This window comes from Guillardia theta, assembly GCF_000315625.1.
Source record: "Guillardia theta CCMP2712 unplaced genomic scaffold GUITHscaffold_56, whole genome shotgun sequence".
Classification (NCBI taxonomy): domain Eukaryota; class Cryptophyceae; order Pyrenomonadales; family Geminigeraceae; genus Guillardia; species Guillardia theta.
In genome coordinates, this window is record NW_005434618.1 from 191,401 (window position 1) to 210,351 (window position 18,951).

Here is an 18,951-nt window from a genome sequence, read left to right on the forward strand (position 1 = left end):
TTCGCATCAATCATTCTCCGTCGATGTCAGACTTTCTAAAAATTCCTTATACCTAGATGGGCATTTCAAGTTTGAATACATCAGAGCACCTCAGATTTTTGGAATATATCCATCCTGGAGTACAACATTTGGAAGGACGATTGTACAGGTCAATGGAAGATACTTTACAAAAGAAAGTATGGAAATTGCTCTTGGGAACACACTTCTTAACTCCAAGAGTCTTACTTTCCTTACTTCCACTGTCATCAAAATTGTTGTTCCAAGCAGCAACGGAACATTGGGAATAACCAGTCTCCAGATCTGTAACAAGTTTTGTCCAGATAGCAAAGAAATCACTGATTTTGAGTATGTTTCAGAGATCCAAATCACAGGGGTAATTCCGTCGTTCTCTGATGGGCAGGGACATGTTGTGACAATTCAAGGGAAAAATTTCAATACAAAACTTGAATATTGTTGCAAGTTTGGTGCATCATTTGCAACGATAAGTAAAGTATTGACTGATTCAGTGATGACTTGTTATTTTCCGAGTATGAGTGAGGGTACTATGGTCAGGGTCCAGATCGGTCCAGCATGTCAGTTTGTGACAACAAGTCATCTATGGATCAGCGTAAATATTCCCGAGCTCTTGATTGACATTTTCCCCACTCTTGGACCAATGAAAGGTGGAACTCTCATTCACTTGGTGCTGCCTGAACCAAAAGTCTCGATTGATTTCAGTAAGGGCATATGCAGTTTTGGAAATCATTCCACTTCGATTGCAATTATCAAAAATATGCCTGTCTGTGGCTCAACTCCAGATGTGCTTACACCACAACGTAAAACCCTTGTTGCTGCGTTGTCTAACTCTAGGATGCGTTTGAGAGCCAAAACAGGTTTTCTTTTCTATGAAGACCCAAACATTTATTCCATTTATCCCTCCATCGTTAAAAGCCATGGTGGCCAGATTGTGAGCGTCTACGGCACTGGCTTTCGGCAAGGAGGGATTTCGTGTGGATTTGGCAGCGGCTTCTCCATAGCAGCTGGCCGATGGCAATCTTCTAGTCTAGTACTATGCTTCACCATACCCTCTAACCAAACTACAACAAGATCGCTGGAGATCAGCTTGAATGGAGGGTATGACTTCACTGATAGCGGTGCAGAGATACTATACGAGGACGGAGCTGTCTTGACAGGTGTGAGCCCTTCGAGAGCGATGAGCGATACGCCCAACCAGGTTGTCACCATTTCCGGAGACTCTTTCAAGCAAGGCTGTCGACATGTCTGTCACTTTGGAACAAGTGCAGAAACGCGTGCTGTATATCTCACGTCATCCAGCTTGGTATGCTCCGTGCCAAGGAGCAAGCCGAGCACTGTTTTGTTGACAGTAGCTCAGGATGGGTTGAAGAGTGAGGAAGGGGTTTGGTTTGTTTACGAGCATTATCATTCAGCTGACTTGAGCCCGAGCACTGGGTCATCCTTGGGGGGCACAGAAGTGACGGTTCGGAGCAACACGCTTCAAGACACCTATACGGAAGGAGGCTGTTGGTTTGGCAGTGCGTATGTGCCAGGACGCATCGTTGCTCGTAACAGTCTTGTCTGTGTCAGCCCACAGTACCTTGGCAACGACAAAGTGGTAGGGGTGAAGGTCATGCTGCACCGAGCGGAAGGAGGAGATGTGTACCTGGATACGAGTTTCGCATACAGGGTTCCGGCGTTGACTGATAGAGTTACTCCGACCGTGGGATCGAAGAACGGAGGTACTTCTGTGCTCGTTGTTGGATCCAACCTAGAGCCATCACATAGATGCCTGTTCGGCGGAGTTGAGGCAGCCCGTTCCCAGCTGATATCATCATCGGCTCTTGAGTGTTTTACACCTGCATCAAGCTTTGTTGGACGTGTTGTTGTACAAGTGAGCCTTGACGGCAGTATAGAAATGTCTGCCATGAAGCTGAGCTTCACATATGCACCTGATGCAACGGTACACTTTGCGAACATGGGCTCGATGGTATATCAGAGTGTTGTGGTTCTGACTGGAGAGCACTTTCAGGACAGCAATTCACTGACGTGCAAATTTGGTGGATCCAAATCAGTACTTGGTTTATATCAGACTTCAACCCTGGTGCAATGCTCTGTGCCGATGCTTGATACTGGCACATATGCTGTCGGAATCAGTAACAATGGAGTAGATCGCGGAGTAGGTGCTGCAGTGGTCCAGTATAGGAATGCGATACAGATCTTTGATGTAACTCCTAGCCAGGGATCACTGTCAGGAGGAGGGCAGATCACTGTCCATGGAAGTGGTTTTCCTACACAAGATGGCCCCGCGTTGTGCTGGGTAGACCAGGTGTCTTCAGTTGCGATCGCTCAGCATTCGTCGCATGTGGTATGCATATTACAAGGACGGCAAGAGGCTGGTGTTGTAGACGTCTACTTGCAGTGGGGACGAGTAGCTGGGAGGAGTACTCATGTTCTATTTGAATATATCAATCCTGCGGAAATCGTGGGCATCATGCCGAGTGTCGGGAGCCTCAAGCCACGTTCAGGGTCAAGGGTAACTGTCATTGGGTCAGGCTTCGACGCGGGAGTGGGGCTGCGATGTCGATTTGGTAACGCGAATTGTACAAGGTCCGCAGTGAAGTGGGTAACGTCCAGTCTAATACAGTGCTTGGTACCCGAACAATCTGTGCCGGGACCTGTAGAAGTGAAAGTCAGCAATGATGGAGGGAGAGAGTACTCGACAAACGGACCAGCTTTTCTTTACGAGGACCCCCCTTCTGTACACGGGATATTTCCAAAAGTCATCAGGCCAGGGGTCTCACATCAAAGCACGATATCTGTGATTGGGAAGCTTTTCAAGAACGTACCAAATTATGTAGCGTGTCTCTATGGCAGTAATAGTATCATACAGGGGGATTACATCTCATCGACACTCATTGTCTGCCAAACACCGAGAAATGTCAGTGGGACAGTGGCTGTTGCGGTCAGGACAGGTTGGCATGGGTTTGTGTCGGGGCCAGGATGTTTTGTGTCTGTGCTAGGAGCTCAATCCTTCATGATTCAACCTACCTCTGGCCCATTGAGTGGAGGGACCCTTGTAACAATTACTGGGATCCACTCCGGCATGTATGATACAACAGAAGAAATCTGCTGTTTCTTTGGGCACAACGGTACGAAAGTCACTTTGCTAAGCACTTCAGCCGTCCTTTGCACAGTGCCGGCAAGCTTCAGGTATGGTGTGGTTACCGTGAGTGTACTTACGACATGCCGAGCAAGTGGTACCCTTGTGGGCACGAGGCCCTTTCTGTACCTGCCGGCAGTACATGTCGTCGATATCTATCCAAGACGAGGGTCCCAACATGGCCGATCATCAATACGAATCATAGGAATAGGCTTCTTGGGAGACCGAGCAAGGTGTAAACTTGGGAATCTGTCTTCTCCCGAGGATGGAACGAGGATTGTCTCCTCCACTCTCATCGAATGCATTGCTCCTATTTCCGAGGCAATAGGTCAGACCTTGGTCAGAGTAAGCTTGGACGGTGGGCAGACGTTCTCATCAGACGAGGTGGTCTTCACATACGAGGCTGACCCGACCGTGCTCTCTCTTCAGCCTTCAACAGCCTACAGCAAGATGAGCAACCAAGTTGTGACTGTCCACGGAAGGCATTTCACCGACGCCGGAGATCTTCTCTGTTGGTTTGGAGCAGGCCATGTCGTACGCGCTTTGTATGTGTCTTCTGTGAGAGTGCTGTGCTCTATTCCAGAGCAAAAGCCTGGTATGGTAAGAGTGACTGTGACCAAGGATGGTCATAATAATGCTCCTATCGATGCTTTAGCTTCTGCCTACTTGTTGTATCTGTATTACAACAAAGGAATGAACTCTAGATTTACAATCTGGCCGACCAGCGGTCCATCTCTGGGAGGCTCAGTCGTACGACTGGTTGGTATTCAGGACTCACTGAAGATCTCAACTTGTTTATTTGATTACCAGACGGTCAACGTCGCAGTTTACAACCACAGCATTGCATGTGTATCCCCTGCACATGGAGAAACAGGTTCTGTCAAAATACAGCTCGTCCCATCGAGTCTATCCTCTCTCTCTGGCGTGGTGGACTTTGATCAAGCCGTGACTTTCTTCTATTATGATGATCCTGTCGTTGACAGTGCGTTCTGGGTTGGGCAATCTGGCGGAGGTACGGCCTTCGTCAGTGTACTTGGCAGACATCTCATGGCCAATCACTCCATGTGTCGATTGACTTTTGAGTCTGGAGACAGCAAGGTACTCCCAGGCACGAGCCAGACTTCCACCAAGATTCTTTGTGTGTCTCCTCCTCTTCCGCAAAGCGTAGGCAGGACTTGGGTATCGATCAGTTTGAACGATGGTGTAGACTTCACCTCAAGTAACACCCTAGTATCGACAAGCAGCAAGATCGATGTAAAGAGTGTGTGGCCGTCCACAGGAGGTACAGATGGAGACATGGTGATTACAATCTTTGGTGCGATGTTCTATCCGCGCCAGCATCGTCTTGACTGCTGGTTCGGCTTCCGAGTGAGCACTCCAGCCCTCTATTCCAGCTCTACTCTGGTCAAGTGTGCCGTGCCGAAGCTCCTTCCCGGTACCGTCGCTGTGTACTTGGGCGATGAGCAGGGCATACATGGCAATAGCAACGGTCAATACACGGTCGTAAGTAGGGGACATGTCCATGCAGTCGAGCCGAGCAGCGGGCCGGTGACAGGAGGTACCGCCGTCGTCATGAGCGTGCGAGGAGGTGCAGGCTTTGCGTCAGCTATCTTCTGTCGTATTGGGGAAGGTCAGGTGGTGCAGGCCCAAGCGCTCAGCAGCTCCAGGATCCTTTGCACCATGCCGGCTGTACAGAAGAGCGGGACAGTGCTGATACGGGCAGTAGAGGGAGCCCAAGGGTCGAGTAGGGGCCTTGAGGGAGAAGTGAGGTATGTTTACTACAATGAGCCTGTGGTGACTCGCGTGGAGCCAAGCAGTGGCGCTCTGGAAGGGGGTACCATGCTGAGCCTGTATGGGCGGGGGCTGGAAGAAGGCAGCAATCTAACGTGCAGGTTCGGGACCGGAGATGCGGTCGCAGGCCGGCAAGAGACTTCTACGATGGCCACCTGTGTTGCACCCCCGCGCCCAGTCAAGGACGTCGTCTGGTTGCAGGTGAGCCTCAACGGAGGCGCGGACTTCTCCGGATCTGCAGTCGAGTACGCATATGAGGCCGGGGCTACGGTGGACGAGGTGAGGCCGTCCGCGGGAGATAGCGGGGTCGACGGGCAGACCGTGACGGTGATAGGCCGCCACTTCGGGTCGGGACAAGGGCTGAGCTGCTTGTTCGGGACAAGGGGGCGGGTACGGGGCATGCCGATGACGTCGACGGCGGTAGTCTGTGTAGCGCCGAGAGGGGGTCCGGGGGCGGTCGGGGTATCGGTGAGCAACAACGGAGTGGATGAAGGGCAAACAAGGGGCGGGTTCGTGTACAGCGGTGATCTTAAGGTAATACGCAAGGTCACCCCAAGCTCAGGGCCGTTGGCTGGGGGTACCAACGTGACCATAGCAGTCGACGGTTTGCGTCGGGCGGCGTTGTCATGGACGACAGAGAGACCTTGGGGTTGCGTTTTTGGAACCTCAGTCGTGCAAGCACAAGCTTTGACCACGTCGCTGATCAGCTGTAAGTCGCCTACAAGCTTGCGGGCAGGAGAAACGAAGATAGAGATAGAACTGTCCAACCATGGTCCAACATTGAGTATAGAGTCTGCATTCGTCTACTACGAGGGGCCAGAGGTGAGCTCGGTGGTGCCCAGCATAGGGAGACAGACGGGAGGTATGGTGGTAAGTGTCGTGGGCCAGGGCCTCATATCCCGAGATCCCGTTTGTCAATTTGGCCCGTCCATAGTCCAGGGCAAGGACGTTACGAGCCTTAGCTCATCATTGCTGCTATGTACCACGCCCGCATCACTGCTTGGCAGTACGGTAGTCAGGCTGCAGGTGAGCCTCAACGGAGGCGCGGACTTCTCCGGATCTGCAGTCGAGTACGCATATGAGGCCGGGGCTACGGTGGACGAGGTGAGGCCGTCCGCGGGAGATAGCGGGGTCGACGGGCAGACCGTGACGGTGATAGGCCGCCACTTCGGGTCGGGACAAGGGCTGAGCTGCTTGTTCGGGACAAGGGGGCGGGTACGGGGCATGCCGATGACGTCGACGGCGGTAGTCTGTGTAGCGCCGAGAGGGGGTCCGGGGGCGGTCGGGGTATCGGTGAGCAACAACGGAGTAGAAGGAGAGACCGCTAGCGGCATCGTCAGCGTGAGGTATGAGTACCGCTCAGGGATGTCAGCAAAGTCCGTGGTACCTAGTCAGGGACCGTCAGTGGGAGGAACGGTCGTGAGAGTGATGCTTGAAGGGACGATCGGAGGTGAGGACGGGACTGGGGAGTGGCTCTGTGTATTCGGAGACTCTATGAGCCGCGGGCAATTGAACGTGTCATCGCCGGACAACGCTTCCGTGGCATGCAATCTGCCACCATCGATGCCCTCTACCGTCTCTGTACAAGTGCGACGACCGAGTGGACAGAAGCTATCAGGGGACCTAAGGTTCCAGTACGTACTTCAAGCCAGGCTCATAAGTGTATCTCCAAGTCAAGGTGGAGCAGGGGGAGGATCGAGGGTGACCATCACAGGAGAGGGAATCGGGCGAGAGGGGCTGAGGTGCTGGTTTGGGGACAAGGCCGTGGAGGGGAGAGGCGTGGAGTGGATATCGTCAAGCCTGGTGACGTGCATGACTCCAGAGCTTAACATCTATGATGGCGTAGTATCGATCGGCCTCGAACGGATTTTTTTCGTTTCAGAGGGTTTGCAATATCGAGTGTACAGTCTACCAGAGGTTTACAGTATAATGCCCTCGATGCTACATGCCGGCACTAAATCTTCAGCAGTGACCTTGACGGGTCATTTTGGAGTCTCTCCAGGCCCATTGTTTTGCAGAGTCTCAGGAACGAGTCTGTTCCCTGCAGAGATAATGTCAATTTCCCACGTTCGTTGCCAGATTTTCTCGAAAGTCACGGGTACGTTCGTAATGGATTTGGCATATTCTCTAGGGGATCGTCTCGCACAATTTGTCAAGGTTTTGTTTGTTCCCCAGCTTTGTAGATTTTCTATGGTGCCTACATCGGGACCTGATTCAGGAAGTACACGGATAAGGATTTCACTCCATGATTGCCATTTTTCGAGATCTGCTGCTGTGTCTTTTGGCTTTCAGAGAACGAGCTCGTCTCAACTTACCTCCACGCTTTTGATATGCTATAGCCCTGCTTTGACTTCTGACGCGAATACTTCTGTACGTGTCCAATTGTCTTCGCCCTCGTCTGGAATTCCTCTCACACTAGGGCAGCTATTTGTCTATTTCAAGACTCCGGTGGTGTCAAAGGTGTTTCCTTCATTTGACACGATACTGGGAAGGTCGAGTGTGCTTATTGAAGGGGTTGAATTTCCACCGGCTAGCATTGCGTGCAAGTTTGGTCAACGAGTTTCAAACGAATCTGAATGGTTGTCTTCATCGGCGCTGTCGTGCACCGTACCACCAACAGATGCCACGCAAACTGTCAAACTCTATGTGAGTTTCAATCACGGCGTGGACTTCACAGATTCCCAGGTAGATTTCATGTACACTGCACTGATGACCACAACACGAATCGTACCGACGGCGGTACCGCTTAATGCCTTGAGTGCAATTACACTTTACGGTTCTCATTTCTCAGATATGGAGGATTTGAGCTGTAGCATTGGATCTAGATTACGTGTTCCAGCCTTCTTTCAATCTTCAAGCATCGTAAAGTGTACAATTAATCAATTGGTTCCAGGGCGTTACACTCTGAAAGTCAGTAGTGAAGGTACTTCATTCCGAGATAGAAATGGTCCAGTGTTGGAGGTTTTGCCCAGGTCTGGTCGTTTATTGCTATGGCCAACTTTAGGACCTGTGTTGGGTGGAACAAGAATATGGTTGTCGTTTGTAGATCCCATGGATTATAACGAAATTCTGGTGGTGAAATTTGGTACAATTGAGGTGGTAGGTAAACTGTACAACCATTCTCATATCTTGCTTGTGGCTCCACCGTCAAAGGCTCGATCCCCGTGCGTTGTACAAGTGCAGTCATCACTTCCCTATCCAATATCTACCCGATATCAGTATTACCTCCCTCCAATGGTCAATGGCATCTCTCCATCTGTTGGGCATGTTGGCGATTCTGACATTCGGATATATATATCTGGAACTTTATTCCAACCTGACTTGCTTAGGGTAAGGTTCGGAACAGAAACATTAGATGCTAAAAAGACTACTTTCGTAACTTCCACCTTGCTGCTCTGTAGTGCACCTATCGTATATCATGAACGAGTGGTACATGTCACTTTTACGGTTGATGGTCAAGAATACCTTGATGGTGTAGAAGTCTCAAGATTCGTCTATGTAAAGACTCCTCAGGTTTTCGAAGTAGTGCACAACCATTGCATCAGAGATGAGGATTTGATTACAGTTGTTGGAGACAGCTTTTCAGAACTGTCAGTTTCTGAATGTCGATTTGCACATAGAACGACAACTCGTGGCTTTCTGATGTCTTCTTCAGCGATAACATGCTCTGTGCCACAAATTTCCTACAAGCAAACTCTGCTCAACATTGTGGTTGATGGAAGGAAGATCTTCAAGTCTGAAATTTCAAAATGTCAGCGCGATGGAGTCAGAATACATCCAAGTCTTGGTCCCAGCACCGGAGGATCCCAAATATTGGTGGAGAGCCAACATCAAGAAATGCGCCCTCGTGACCCAGTACGGTGCTGGTTCAGACAATCTGTAGTACAAGGGAGATGGATAGCCTCAAACAAAGTTGAATGTATTTCACCTCCTTTCTCAGGTCTACATAATTCCACAGAAGCTGTAACACTGTCAGTTATCAGCGGAAGCTACAAAATGGAATCCATATTCTTATACTTTGTACCATCCCAAATATACGACATTACCCCAAGGACAACTTATGCCGGCACATCTCAAACATTGACAGTGATTGGACAGGCATTTCATGGCGAGCTTGTGCCATCTTGCATCTTCAATCGCTTGACGAGAAGAAGCGATGTGAAAACATTGTCATCAACAAAACTCGTGTGCAATGTCGGCAACTTGCAGGCATCAAATTATTTCCTTACAATTGAGTACAAGTACACAGGTAATCAAAGTTCAACGAACCCGATTTTGATCGAGCTCCTGAAGCCTCCACAAATTGAATCACTGACCTCCGAGATGAAAACTAGCAACCCCCCGATCATACAATTGAGAGGCAAACATTTCAATCCGTACCAGCATCGTCTTGACTGCTGGTTCGGCTTCCGAGTGAGCACTCCAGCCCTCTATTCCAGCTCTACTCTGGTCAAGTGTGCCGTGCCGAAGCTCCTTCCCGGTACCGTCGCTGTTTACTTGGGCGATGAGCAGGGCATACATGGCAATAGCAACGGTCAATACACGGTCGTAAGTAGGGGACATGTCCATGCAGTCGAGCCGAGCAGCGGGCCGGTGACAGGAGGTACCGCCGTCGTCATGAGCGTGCGAGGAGGTGCAGGCTTTGCGTCAGCTATCTTCTGTCGTATTGGGGAAGGTCAGGTGGTGCAGGCCCAAGCGCTCAGCAGCTCCAGGATCCTTTGCACCATGCCGGCTGTACAGAAGAGCGGGACAGTGCTGATACGGGCAGTAGAGGGAGCCCAAGGGTCGAGTAGGGGCCTTGAGGGAGAAGTGAGGTATGTTTACTACAATGAGCCTGTGGTGACTCGCGTGGAGCCAAGCAGTGGCGCTCTGGAAGGGGGTACCATGCTGAGCCTGTATGGGCGGGGGCTGGAAGAAGGCAGCAATCTAACGTGCAGGTTCGGGACCGGAGATGCGGTCGCAGGCCGGCAAGAGACTTCTACGATGGCCACCTGTGTTGCACCCCCGCGCCCAGTCAAGGACGTCGTCTGGTTGCAGGTGAGCCTCAACGGAGGCGCGGACTTCTCCGGATCTGCAGTCGAGTACGCATATGAGGCTGGGGCTACGGTGGACGAGGTGAGGCCGTCCGCGGGAGATAGCGGGGTCGACGGTCAGACCGTGACGGTGATAGGCCGCCACTTCGGGTCGGGACAAGGGCTGAGCTGCTTGTTCGGGACAAGGGGGCGGGTACGGGGCATGCCGATGACGTCGACGGCGGTAGTCTGTGTAGCGCCGAGAGGGGGTCCGGGGGCGGTCGGGGTATCGGTGAGCAACAACGGAGTGGATGAAGGGCAAACAAGGGGCGGGTTCGTGTACAGCGGTGATCTTAAGGTAATACGCAAGGTCACCCCAAGCTCAGGGCCATTGGCTGGGGGTACCAACGTGACCATAGCAGTCGACGGTTTGCGTCGGGCGGCGTTGTTATGGAAGTCGGAAATGCCTTTGTGGTGTTTATTCCGGGGAATTTCGGAAAACAGAAACGCAGTAAGGGGACGGGCTTTGACCACGTCGCTGATCAGCTGTAAGTCGCCTACAAGCTTGCGGGCAGGAGAAACGAAGATAGAGATAGAACTGTCCAACCATGGTCCAACATTGAGTATAGAGTCTGCATTCGTCTACTACGAGGGGCCAGAGGTAAGCTCGGTGGTGCCCAGCATAGGGAGACAGACGGGAGGTATGGTGGTAAGTGTCGTGGGCCAGGGCCTCATATCCCGAGATCCCGTTTGTCAATTTGGCCCGTCCATAGTCCAGGGCAAGGACGTTACGAGCCTTAGCTCATCATTGCTGCTATGTACCACGCCCGCATCACTGCTTGGCAGTACGGTAGTCAGGCTGCAGGTGAGCCTCAACGGAGGCGCGGACTTCTCCGGATCTGCAGTCGAGTACGCATATGAGGCCGGGGCTACGGTGGACGAGGTGAGGCCGTCCGCGGGAGATAGCGGGGTCGACGGGCAGACCGTGACGGTGATAGGCCGCCACTTCGGGTCGGGACAAGGGCTGAGCTGCTTGTTCGGGACAAGGGGGCGGGTACGGGGCATGCCGATGACGTCGACGGCGGTAGTCTGTGTAGCGCCGAGAGGGGGTCCGGGGGCGGTCGGGGTATCGGTGAGCAACAACGGAGTAGAAGGAGAGACCGCTAGCGGCATCGTCAGCGTGAGGTATGAGTACCGCTCAGGGATGTCAGCAAAGTCCGTGGTACCTAGTCAGGGACCGTCAGTGGGAGGAACGGTCGTGAGAGTGATGCTTGAAGGGACGATCGGAGGTGAGGACGGGACTGGGGAGTGGCTCTGTGTATTCGGAGACTCTATGAGCCGCGGGCAATTGAACGTGTCATCGCCGGACAACGCTTCCGTGGCATGCAATCTGCCACCATCGATGCCCTCTACCGTCTCTGTACAAGTGCGACGACCGAGTGGACAGAAGCTATCAGGGGACCTAAGGTTCCAGTACGTACTTCAAGCCAGGCTCATAAGTGTATCTCCAAGTCAAGGTGGAGCAGGGGGAGGATCGAGGGTGACCATCACAGGAGAGGGAATCGGGCGAGAGGGGCTGAGGTGCTGGTTTGGGGACAAGGCCGTGGAGGGGAGAGGCGTGGAGTGGATATCGTCAAGCCTGGTGACGTGCATGACTGTAGCAATGAATGAGGCGGGAGGATATTCCAAGATCTTGCTTTATTTTCAGGGACAGATTTGTGGACCACCCGTAATTTATAATGGTGTTGGTATTCCCCTTCTCAAGAGTATCAGTCCTTCTATTGGTATTGTCAACCTTCAAGGTCAGATTGCAACCTTGATAGGAGAGGGCTTTCATCTCAATGCTGCTTCAGTCTACTGTAGGCTTGGCTTAGGACACACAGTACGTGCTGTAAGTGTATCATCATCAATGGCTGTGTGTACAGTACCTTTGGTCAAACAGGCTGGACTTTCTCAGTTCACATGTTCGCCATACAAGCAACCGAGTGGCAGTGAGCAAAGTCTACAGTACTTGTTCTTGGACATAGGAAGAATTGATGCTATCTTTCCCACAGCTGGACCCATACGTGGAGGCAGTAGTGTAAGCGTGATTGGTCTGAAAGAACATGAAATTAGCTTCAAATACAGGTGCCGATTTGGGAACGATGAGGTGCAAGGAAGCTTTGTTGGAAACCATACTTTGGTCTGCACCTCTCCTCAAACTAATCAAGAAGGAAGAGTTACTGTCTCAGTATTTGCCAATAGATACAGCCTGGACAATGGTCAAGTTTACGAGTATTTCCTCTCTCCAGCCCTAAAGAGAATAGATCCATCTGTGGTAGGTAGGGGAGGTGGCCAGATTGTGAGCGTCTACGGCACTGGCTTTCGGCAAGGAGGGATTTCGTGTGGATTTGGCAGCGGCTTCTCCATAGCAGCTGGCCGATGGCAATCTTCTAGTCTAGTACTATGCTTCACCATACCCTCTAACCAAACTACAACAAGATCGCTGGAGATCAGCTTGAATGGAGGGTATGACTTCACTGATAGCGGTGCAGAGATACTATACGAGGACGGAGCTGTCTTGACAGGTGTGAGCCCTTCGAGAGCGATGAGCGATACGCCCAACCAGGTTGTCACCATTTCCGGAGACTCTTTCAAGCAAGGCTGTCGACATGTCTGTCACTTTGGAACAAGTGCAGAAACGCGTGCTGTATATCTCACGTCATCCAGCTTGGTATGCTCCGTGCCAAGGAGCAAGCCGAGCACTGTTTTGTTGACAGTAGCTCAGGATGGGTTGAAGAGTGAGGAAGGGGTTTGGTTTGTTTACGAGCATTATCATTCAGCTGACTTGAGCCCGAGCACTGGGTCATCCTTGGGGGGCACAGAAGTGACGGTTCGGAGCAACACGCTTCAAGACACCTATACGGAAGGAGGCTGTTGGTTTGGCAGTGCGTATGTGCCAGGACGCATCGTTGCTCGTAACAGTCTTGTCTGTGTCAGCCCACAGTACCTTGGCAACGACAAAGTGGTAGGGGTGAAGGTCATGCTGCACCGAGCGGAAGGAGGAGATGTGTACCTGGATACGAGTTTCGCATACAGGGTTCCGGCGTTGACTGATAGAGTTACTCCGACCGTGGGATCGAAGAACGGAGGTACTTCTGTGCTCGTTGTTGGATCCAACCTAGAGCCATCACATAGATGCCTGTTCGGCGGAGTTGAGGCAGCCCGTTCCCAGCTGATATCATCATCGGCTCTTGAGTGTCTTACACCTGCATCAAGCTTTGTTGGACGTGTTGTTGTACAAGTGAGCCTTGACGGCAGTATAGAAATGTCTGCCATGAAGCTGAGCTTCACATATGCACCTGATGCAACGGTACACTTTGCGAACATGGGCTCGATGGTATATCAGAGTGTTGTGGTTCTGACTGGAGAGCACTTTCAGGACAGCAATTCACTGACGTGCAAATTTGGTGGATCCAAATCAGTACTTGGTTTATATCAGACTTCAACCCTGGTGCAATGCTCTGTGCCGATGCTTGATACTGGCACATATGCTGTCGGAATCAGTAACAATGGAGTAGATCGCGGAGTAGGTGCTGCAGTGGTCCAGTATAGGTATGCGATACAGATCTTTGATGTAACTCCTAGCCAGGGATCACTGTCAGGAGGAGGGCAGATCACTGTCCATGGAAGTGGTTTTCCTACACAAGATGGCCCCGCGTTGTGCTGGGTAGACCAGGTGTCTTCAGTTGCGATCGCTCAGCATTCGTCGCATGTGGTATGCATATTACCAGGACGGCAAGAGGCTGGTGTTGTAGACGTCTACTTGCAGTGGGGACGAGTAGCTGGGAGGAGTACTCATGTTCTATTTGAATATATCAATCCTGCGGAAATCGTGGGCATCATGCCGAGTGTCGGGAGCCTCAAGCCACGTTCAGGGTCAAGGGTAACTGTCATTGGGTCAGGCTTCGACGCGGGAGTGGGGCTGCGATGTCGATTTGGTAACGCGAATTGTACAAGGTCCGCAGTGAAGTGGGTAACGTCCAGTCTAATACAGTGCTTGGTACCCGAACAATCTGTGCCGGGACCTGTAGAAGTGAAAGTCAGCAATGATGGAGGGAGGGAGTACTCGACAAACGGACCAGCTTTTCTTTACGAGGACCCCCCTTCTGTACACGGGATATTTCCAAAAGTCATCAGGCCAGGGGTCTCACATCAAAGCACGATATCTGTGATTGGGAAGCTTTTCAAGAACGTACCAAATTATGTATCGTGTCTCTATGGCAGTAATAGTATCATACAGGGGGATTACATCTCATCGACACTCATTGTCTGCCAAACACCGAGAAATGTCAGTGGGACAGTGGCTGTTGCGGTCAGGACAGGTTGGCATGGGTTTGTGTCGGGGCCAGGATGTTTTGTGTCTGTGCTAGGAGCTCAATCCTTCATGATTCAACCTACCTCTGGCCCATTGAGTGGAGGGACCCTTGTAACAATTACTGGGATCCACTCCGGCATGTATGATACAACAGAAGAAATCTGCTGTTTCTTTGGGCACAACGGTACGAAAGTCACTTTGCTAAGCACTTCAGCCGTCCTTTGCACAGTGCCGGCAAGCTTCAGGTATGGTGTGGTTACCGTGAGTGTACTTACGACATGCCGAGCAAGTGGTACCCTTGTGGGCACGAGGCCCTTTCTGTACCTGCCGGCAGTACATGTCGTCGATATCTATCCAAGACGAGGGTCCCAACATGGCCGATCATCAATACGAATCATAGGAATAGGCTTCTTGGGAGACCGAGCAAGGTGTAAACTTGGGAATCTGTCTTCTCCCGAGGATGGAACGAGGATTGTCTCCTCCACTCTCATCGAATGCATTGCTCCTATTTCCGAGGCAATAGGTCAGACCTTGGTCAGAGTAAGCTTGGACGGTGGGCAGACGTTCTCATCAGACGAGGTGGTCTTCACATACGAGGCTGACCCGACCGTGCTCTCTCTTCAGCCTTCAACAGCCTACAGCAAGATGAGCAACCAAGTTGTGACTGTCCACGGAAGGCATTTCACCGACGCCGGAGATCTTCTCTGTTGGTTTGGAGCAGGCCATGTCGTACGCGCTTTGTATGTGTCTTCTGTGAGAGTGCTGTGCTCTATTCCAGAGCAAAAGCCTGGTATGGTAAGAGTGACTGTGACCAAGGATGGTCATAATAATGCTCCTATCGATGCTTTAGCTTCTGCCTACTTGTTGTATCTGTATTACAACAAAGGAATGAACTCTAGATTTACAATCTGGCCGACCAGCGGTCCATCTCTGGGAGGCTCAGTCGTACGACTGGTTGGTATTCAGGACTCACTGAAGATCTCAACTTGTTTATTTGATTACCAGACGGTCAACGTCGCAGTTTACAACCACAGCATTGCATGTGTATCCCCTGCACATGGAGAAACAGGTTCTGTCAAAATACAGCTCGTCCCATCGAGTCTATCCTCTCTCTCTGGCGTGGTGGACTTTGATCAAGCCGTGACTTTCTTCTATTATGATGATCCTGTCGTTGACAGTGCGTTCTGGGTTGGGCAATCTGGCGGAGGTACGGCCTTCGTCAGTGTACTTGGCAGACATCTCATGGCCAATCACTCCATGTGTCGATTGACTTTTGAGTCTGGAGACAGCAAGGTACTCCCAGGCACGAGCCAGACTTCCACCAAGATTCTTTGTGTGTCTCCTCCTCTTCCGCAAAGCGTAGGCAGGACTTGGGTATCGATCAGTTTGAACGATGGTGTAGACTTCACCTCAAGTAACACCCTAGTATCGACAAGCAGCAAGATCGATGTAAAGAGTGTGTGGCCGTCCACAGGAGGTACAGATGGAGACATGGTGATTACAATCTTTGGTGCGATGTTCTATCCGCGCCAGCATCGTCTTGACTGCTGGTTCGGCTTCCGAGTGAGCACTCCAGCCCTCTATTCCAGCTCTACTCTGGTCAAGTGTGCCGTGCCGAAGCTCCTTCCCGGTACCGTCGCTGTGTACTTGGGCGATGAGCAGGGCATACATGGCAATAGCAACGGTCAATACACGGTCGTAAGTAGGGGACATGTCCATGCAGTCGAGCCGAGCAGCGGGCCGGTGACAGGAGGTACCGCCGTCGTCATGAGCGTGCGAGGAGGTGCAGGCTTTGCGTCAGCTATCTTCTGTCGTATTGGGGAAGGTCAGGTGGTGCAGGCCCAAGCGCTCAGCAGCTCCAGGATCCTTTGCACCATGCCGGCTGTACAGAAGAGCGGGACAGTGCTGATACGGGCAGTAGAGGGAGCCCAAGGGTCGAGTAGGGGCCTTGAGGGAGAAGTGAGGTATGTTTACTACAATGAGCCTGTGGTGACTCGCGTGGAGCCAAGCAGTGGCGCTCTGGAAGGGGGTACCATGCTGAGCCTGTATGGGCGGGGGCTGGAAGAAGGCAGCAATCTAACGTGCAGGTTCGGGACCGGAGATGCGGTCGCAGGCCGGCAAGAGACTTCTACGATGGCCACCTGTGTTGCACCCCCGCGCCCAGTCAAGGACGTCGTCTGGTTGCAGGTGAGCCTCAACGGAGGCGCGGACTTCTCCGGATCTGCAGTCGAGTACGCATATGAGGCCGGGGCTACGGTGGACGAGGTGAGGCCGTCCGCGGGAGATAGCGGGGTCGACGGTCAGACCGTGACCGTGATAGGCCGCCACTTCGGGTCGGGACAAGGGCTGAGCTGCTTGTTCGGGACAAGGGGGCGGGTACGGGGCATGCCGATGACGTCGACGGCGGTAGTCTGTGTAGCGCCGAGAGGGGGTCCGGGGGCGGTCGGGGTATCGGTGAGCAACAACGGAGTGGATGAAGGGCAAACAAGGGGCGGGTTCGTGTACAGCGGTGATCTTAAGGTAATACGCAAGGTCACCCCAAGCTCAGGGCCGTTGGCTGGGGGTACCAACGTGACCATAGCAGTCGACGGTTTGCGTCGGGCGGCGTTGTCATGGACGACAGAGAGACCTTGGGGTTGCGTTTTTGGAACCTCAGTCGTGCAAGCACAAGCTTTGACCACGTCGCTGATCAGCTGTAAGTCGCCTACAAGCTTGCGGGCAGGAGAAACGAAGATGTCGTTGGTGGACGATCTTGGTAACGTCGTTGTCAAGGGCAAGTCTGCATTCGTCTACTACGAGGGGCCAGAGGTAAGCTCGGTGGTGCCCAGCATAGGGAGACAGACGGGAGGTATGGTGGTAAGTGTCGTGGGCCAGGGCCTCATATCCCGAGATCCCGTTTGTCAATTTGGCCCGTCCATAGTCCAGGGCAAGGACGTTACGAGCCTTAGCTCATCATTGCTGCTATGTACCACGCCCGCATCACTGCTTGGCAGTACGGTAGTCAGGCTGCAGGTGAGCCTCAACGGAGGCGCGGACTTCTCCGGATCTGCAGTCGAGTACGCATATGAGGCCGGGGCTACGGTGGACGAGGTGAGGCCGTCCGCGGGAGATAGCGGGGTCGACGGGCAGACCGTGACGGTGATAGGCCGCCACTTCGGGTCGGGACAAGGGCTGAGCTGCTTGTTCGGGACAAGGGGGCGGGTACGGGGCATGCCGATGACGTCGACGGCGGTAGTCTGTGTAGCGCCGAGAGGGGGTCCGGGGGCGGTCGGGGTATCGGTGAGCAACAACGGAGTAGAAGGAGAGACCGCTAGCGGCATCGTCAGCGTGAGGTATGAGTACCGCTCAGGGATGTCAGCAAAGTCCGTGGTACCTAGTCAGGGACCGTCAGTGGGAGGAACGGTCGTGAGAGTGATGCTTGAAGGGACGATCGGAGGTGAGGACGGGACTGGGGAGTGGCTCTGTGTATTCGGAGACTCTATGAGCCGCGGGCAATTGAACGTGTCATCGCCGGACAACGCTTCCGTGGCATGCAATCTGCCACCATCGATGCCCTCTACCGTCTCTGTACAAGTGCGACGACCGAGTGGACAGAAGCTATTAGGGGACCTAAGGTTCCAGTACGTACTTCAAGCCAGGCTCATAAGTGTATCTCCAAGTCAAGGTGGAGCAGGGGGAGGATCGAGGGTGACCATCACAGGAGAGGGAATCGGGCGAGAGGGGCTGAGGTGCTGGTTTGGGGACAAGGCCGTGGAGGGGAGAGGCGTGGAGTGGATATCGTCGAGTCTAATCAATTGTTTAGTGCCTGATTTTGGGCGTGTTCAACAATATATTTTTGTGCAGGTTCGCTGGTTTGATTCCTATATTCAAGACTCAATATCGAGTGTACAGTCTACCAGAGGTTTACAGTATAATGCCCTCGATGCTACATGCCGGCACTAAATCTTCAGCAGTGACCTTGACGGGTCATTTTGGAGTCTCTCCAGGCCCATTGTTTTGCAGAGTCTCAGGAACGAGTCTGTTCCCTGCAGAGATAATGTCAATTTCCCACGTTCGTTGCCAGATTTTCTCGAAAGTCACGGGTACGTTCGTAATGGATTTGGCATATTCTCTAGGGGATCGTCTCGCACAATTTGTCAAGGTTTTGTTTGTTCCCCAGCTTTGTAGATTTTCTATGGTGCCTACATCGGGACCTGATTCAGGAAGTACACGGATAAGGATTTCACTCCATGATTGCCATTTTTCGAGATCTGCTGCTGTGTCTTTTGGCTTTCAGAGAACGAGCTCGTCTCAACTTACCTCCACGCTTTTGATATGCTATAGCCCTGCTTTGACTTCTGACGCGAATACTTCTGTACGTGTCCAATTGTCTTCGCCCTCGTCTGGAATTCCTCTCACACTAGGGCAGCTATTTGTCTATTTCAAGACTCCGGTGGTGTCAAAGGTGTTTCCTTCATTTGACACGATACTGGGAAGGTCGAGTGTGCTTATTGAAGGGGTTGAATTTCCACCGGCTAGCATTGCGTGCAAGTTTGGTCAACGAGTTTCAAACGAATCTGAATGGTTGTCTTCATCGGCGCTGTCGTGCACCGTACCACCAACAGATGCCACGCAAACTGTCAAACTCTATGTGA

The 18,951-nt window shown here is 52.3% G+C and overlaps 2 protein-coding genes across 2 annotated transcripts; both read left to right on the top strand.

Annotated features, from left to right (window-relative positions):
• Positions 1-544: 544 nt before the first annotated feature.
• GUITHDRAFT_112034 (hypothetical protein) lies at positions 545-7,287 on the top strand (the record flags this gene model as incomplete). Its single annotated transcript, XM_005828817.1, has 2 exons — positions 545-6,833; positions 7,241-7,287. 2 exons carry the CDS (start codon positions 545-547, stop codon positions 7,285-7,287), a joined length of 6,336 nt encoding a protein of 2,111 aa, XP_005828874.1.
• A 1,984-nt stretch (positions 7,288-9,271) lies between these two features.
• Positions 9,272-17,801, top strand: GUITHDRAFT_112035 (hypothetical protein; the record flags this gene model as incomplete). Its single annotated transcript, XM_005828818.1, has 2 exons — positions 9,272-17,686; positions 17,742-17,801. The coding sequence occupies 2 exons, from the start codon at positions 9,272-9,274 to the stop codon at positions 17,799-17,801; spliced, it is 8,475 nt and encodes a 2,824-aa protein (XP_005828875.1).
• Between the last annotated feature and the right edge of the window lie 1,150 nt (positions 17,802-18,951).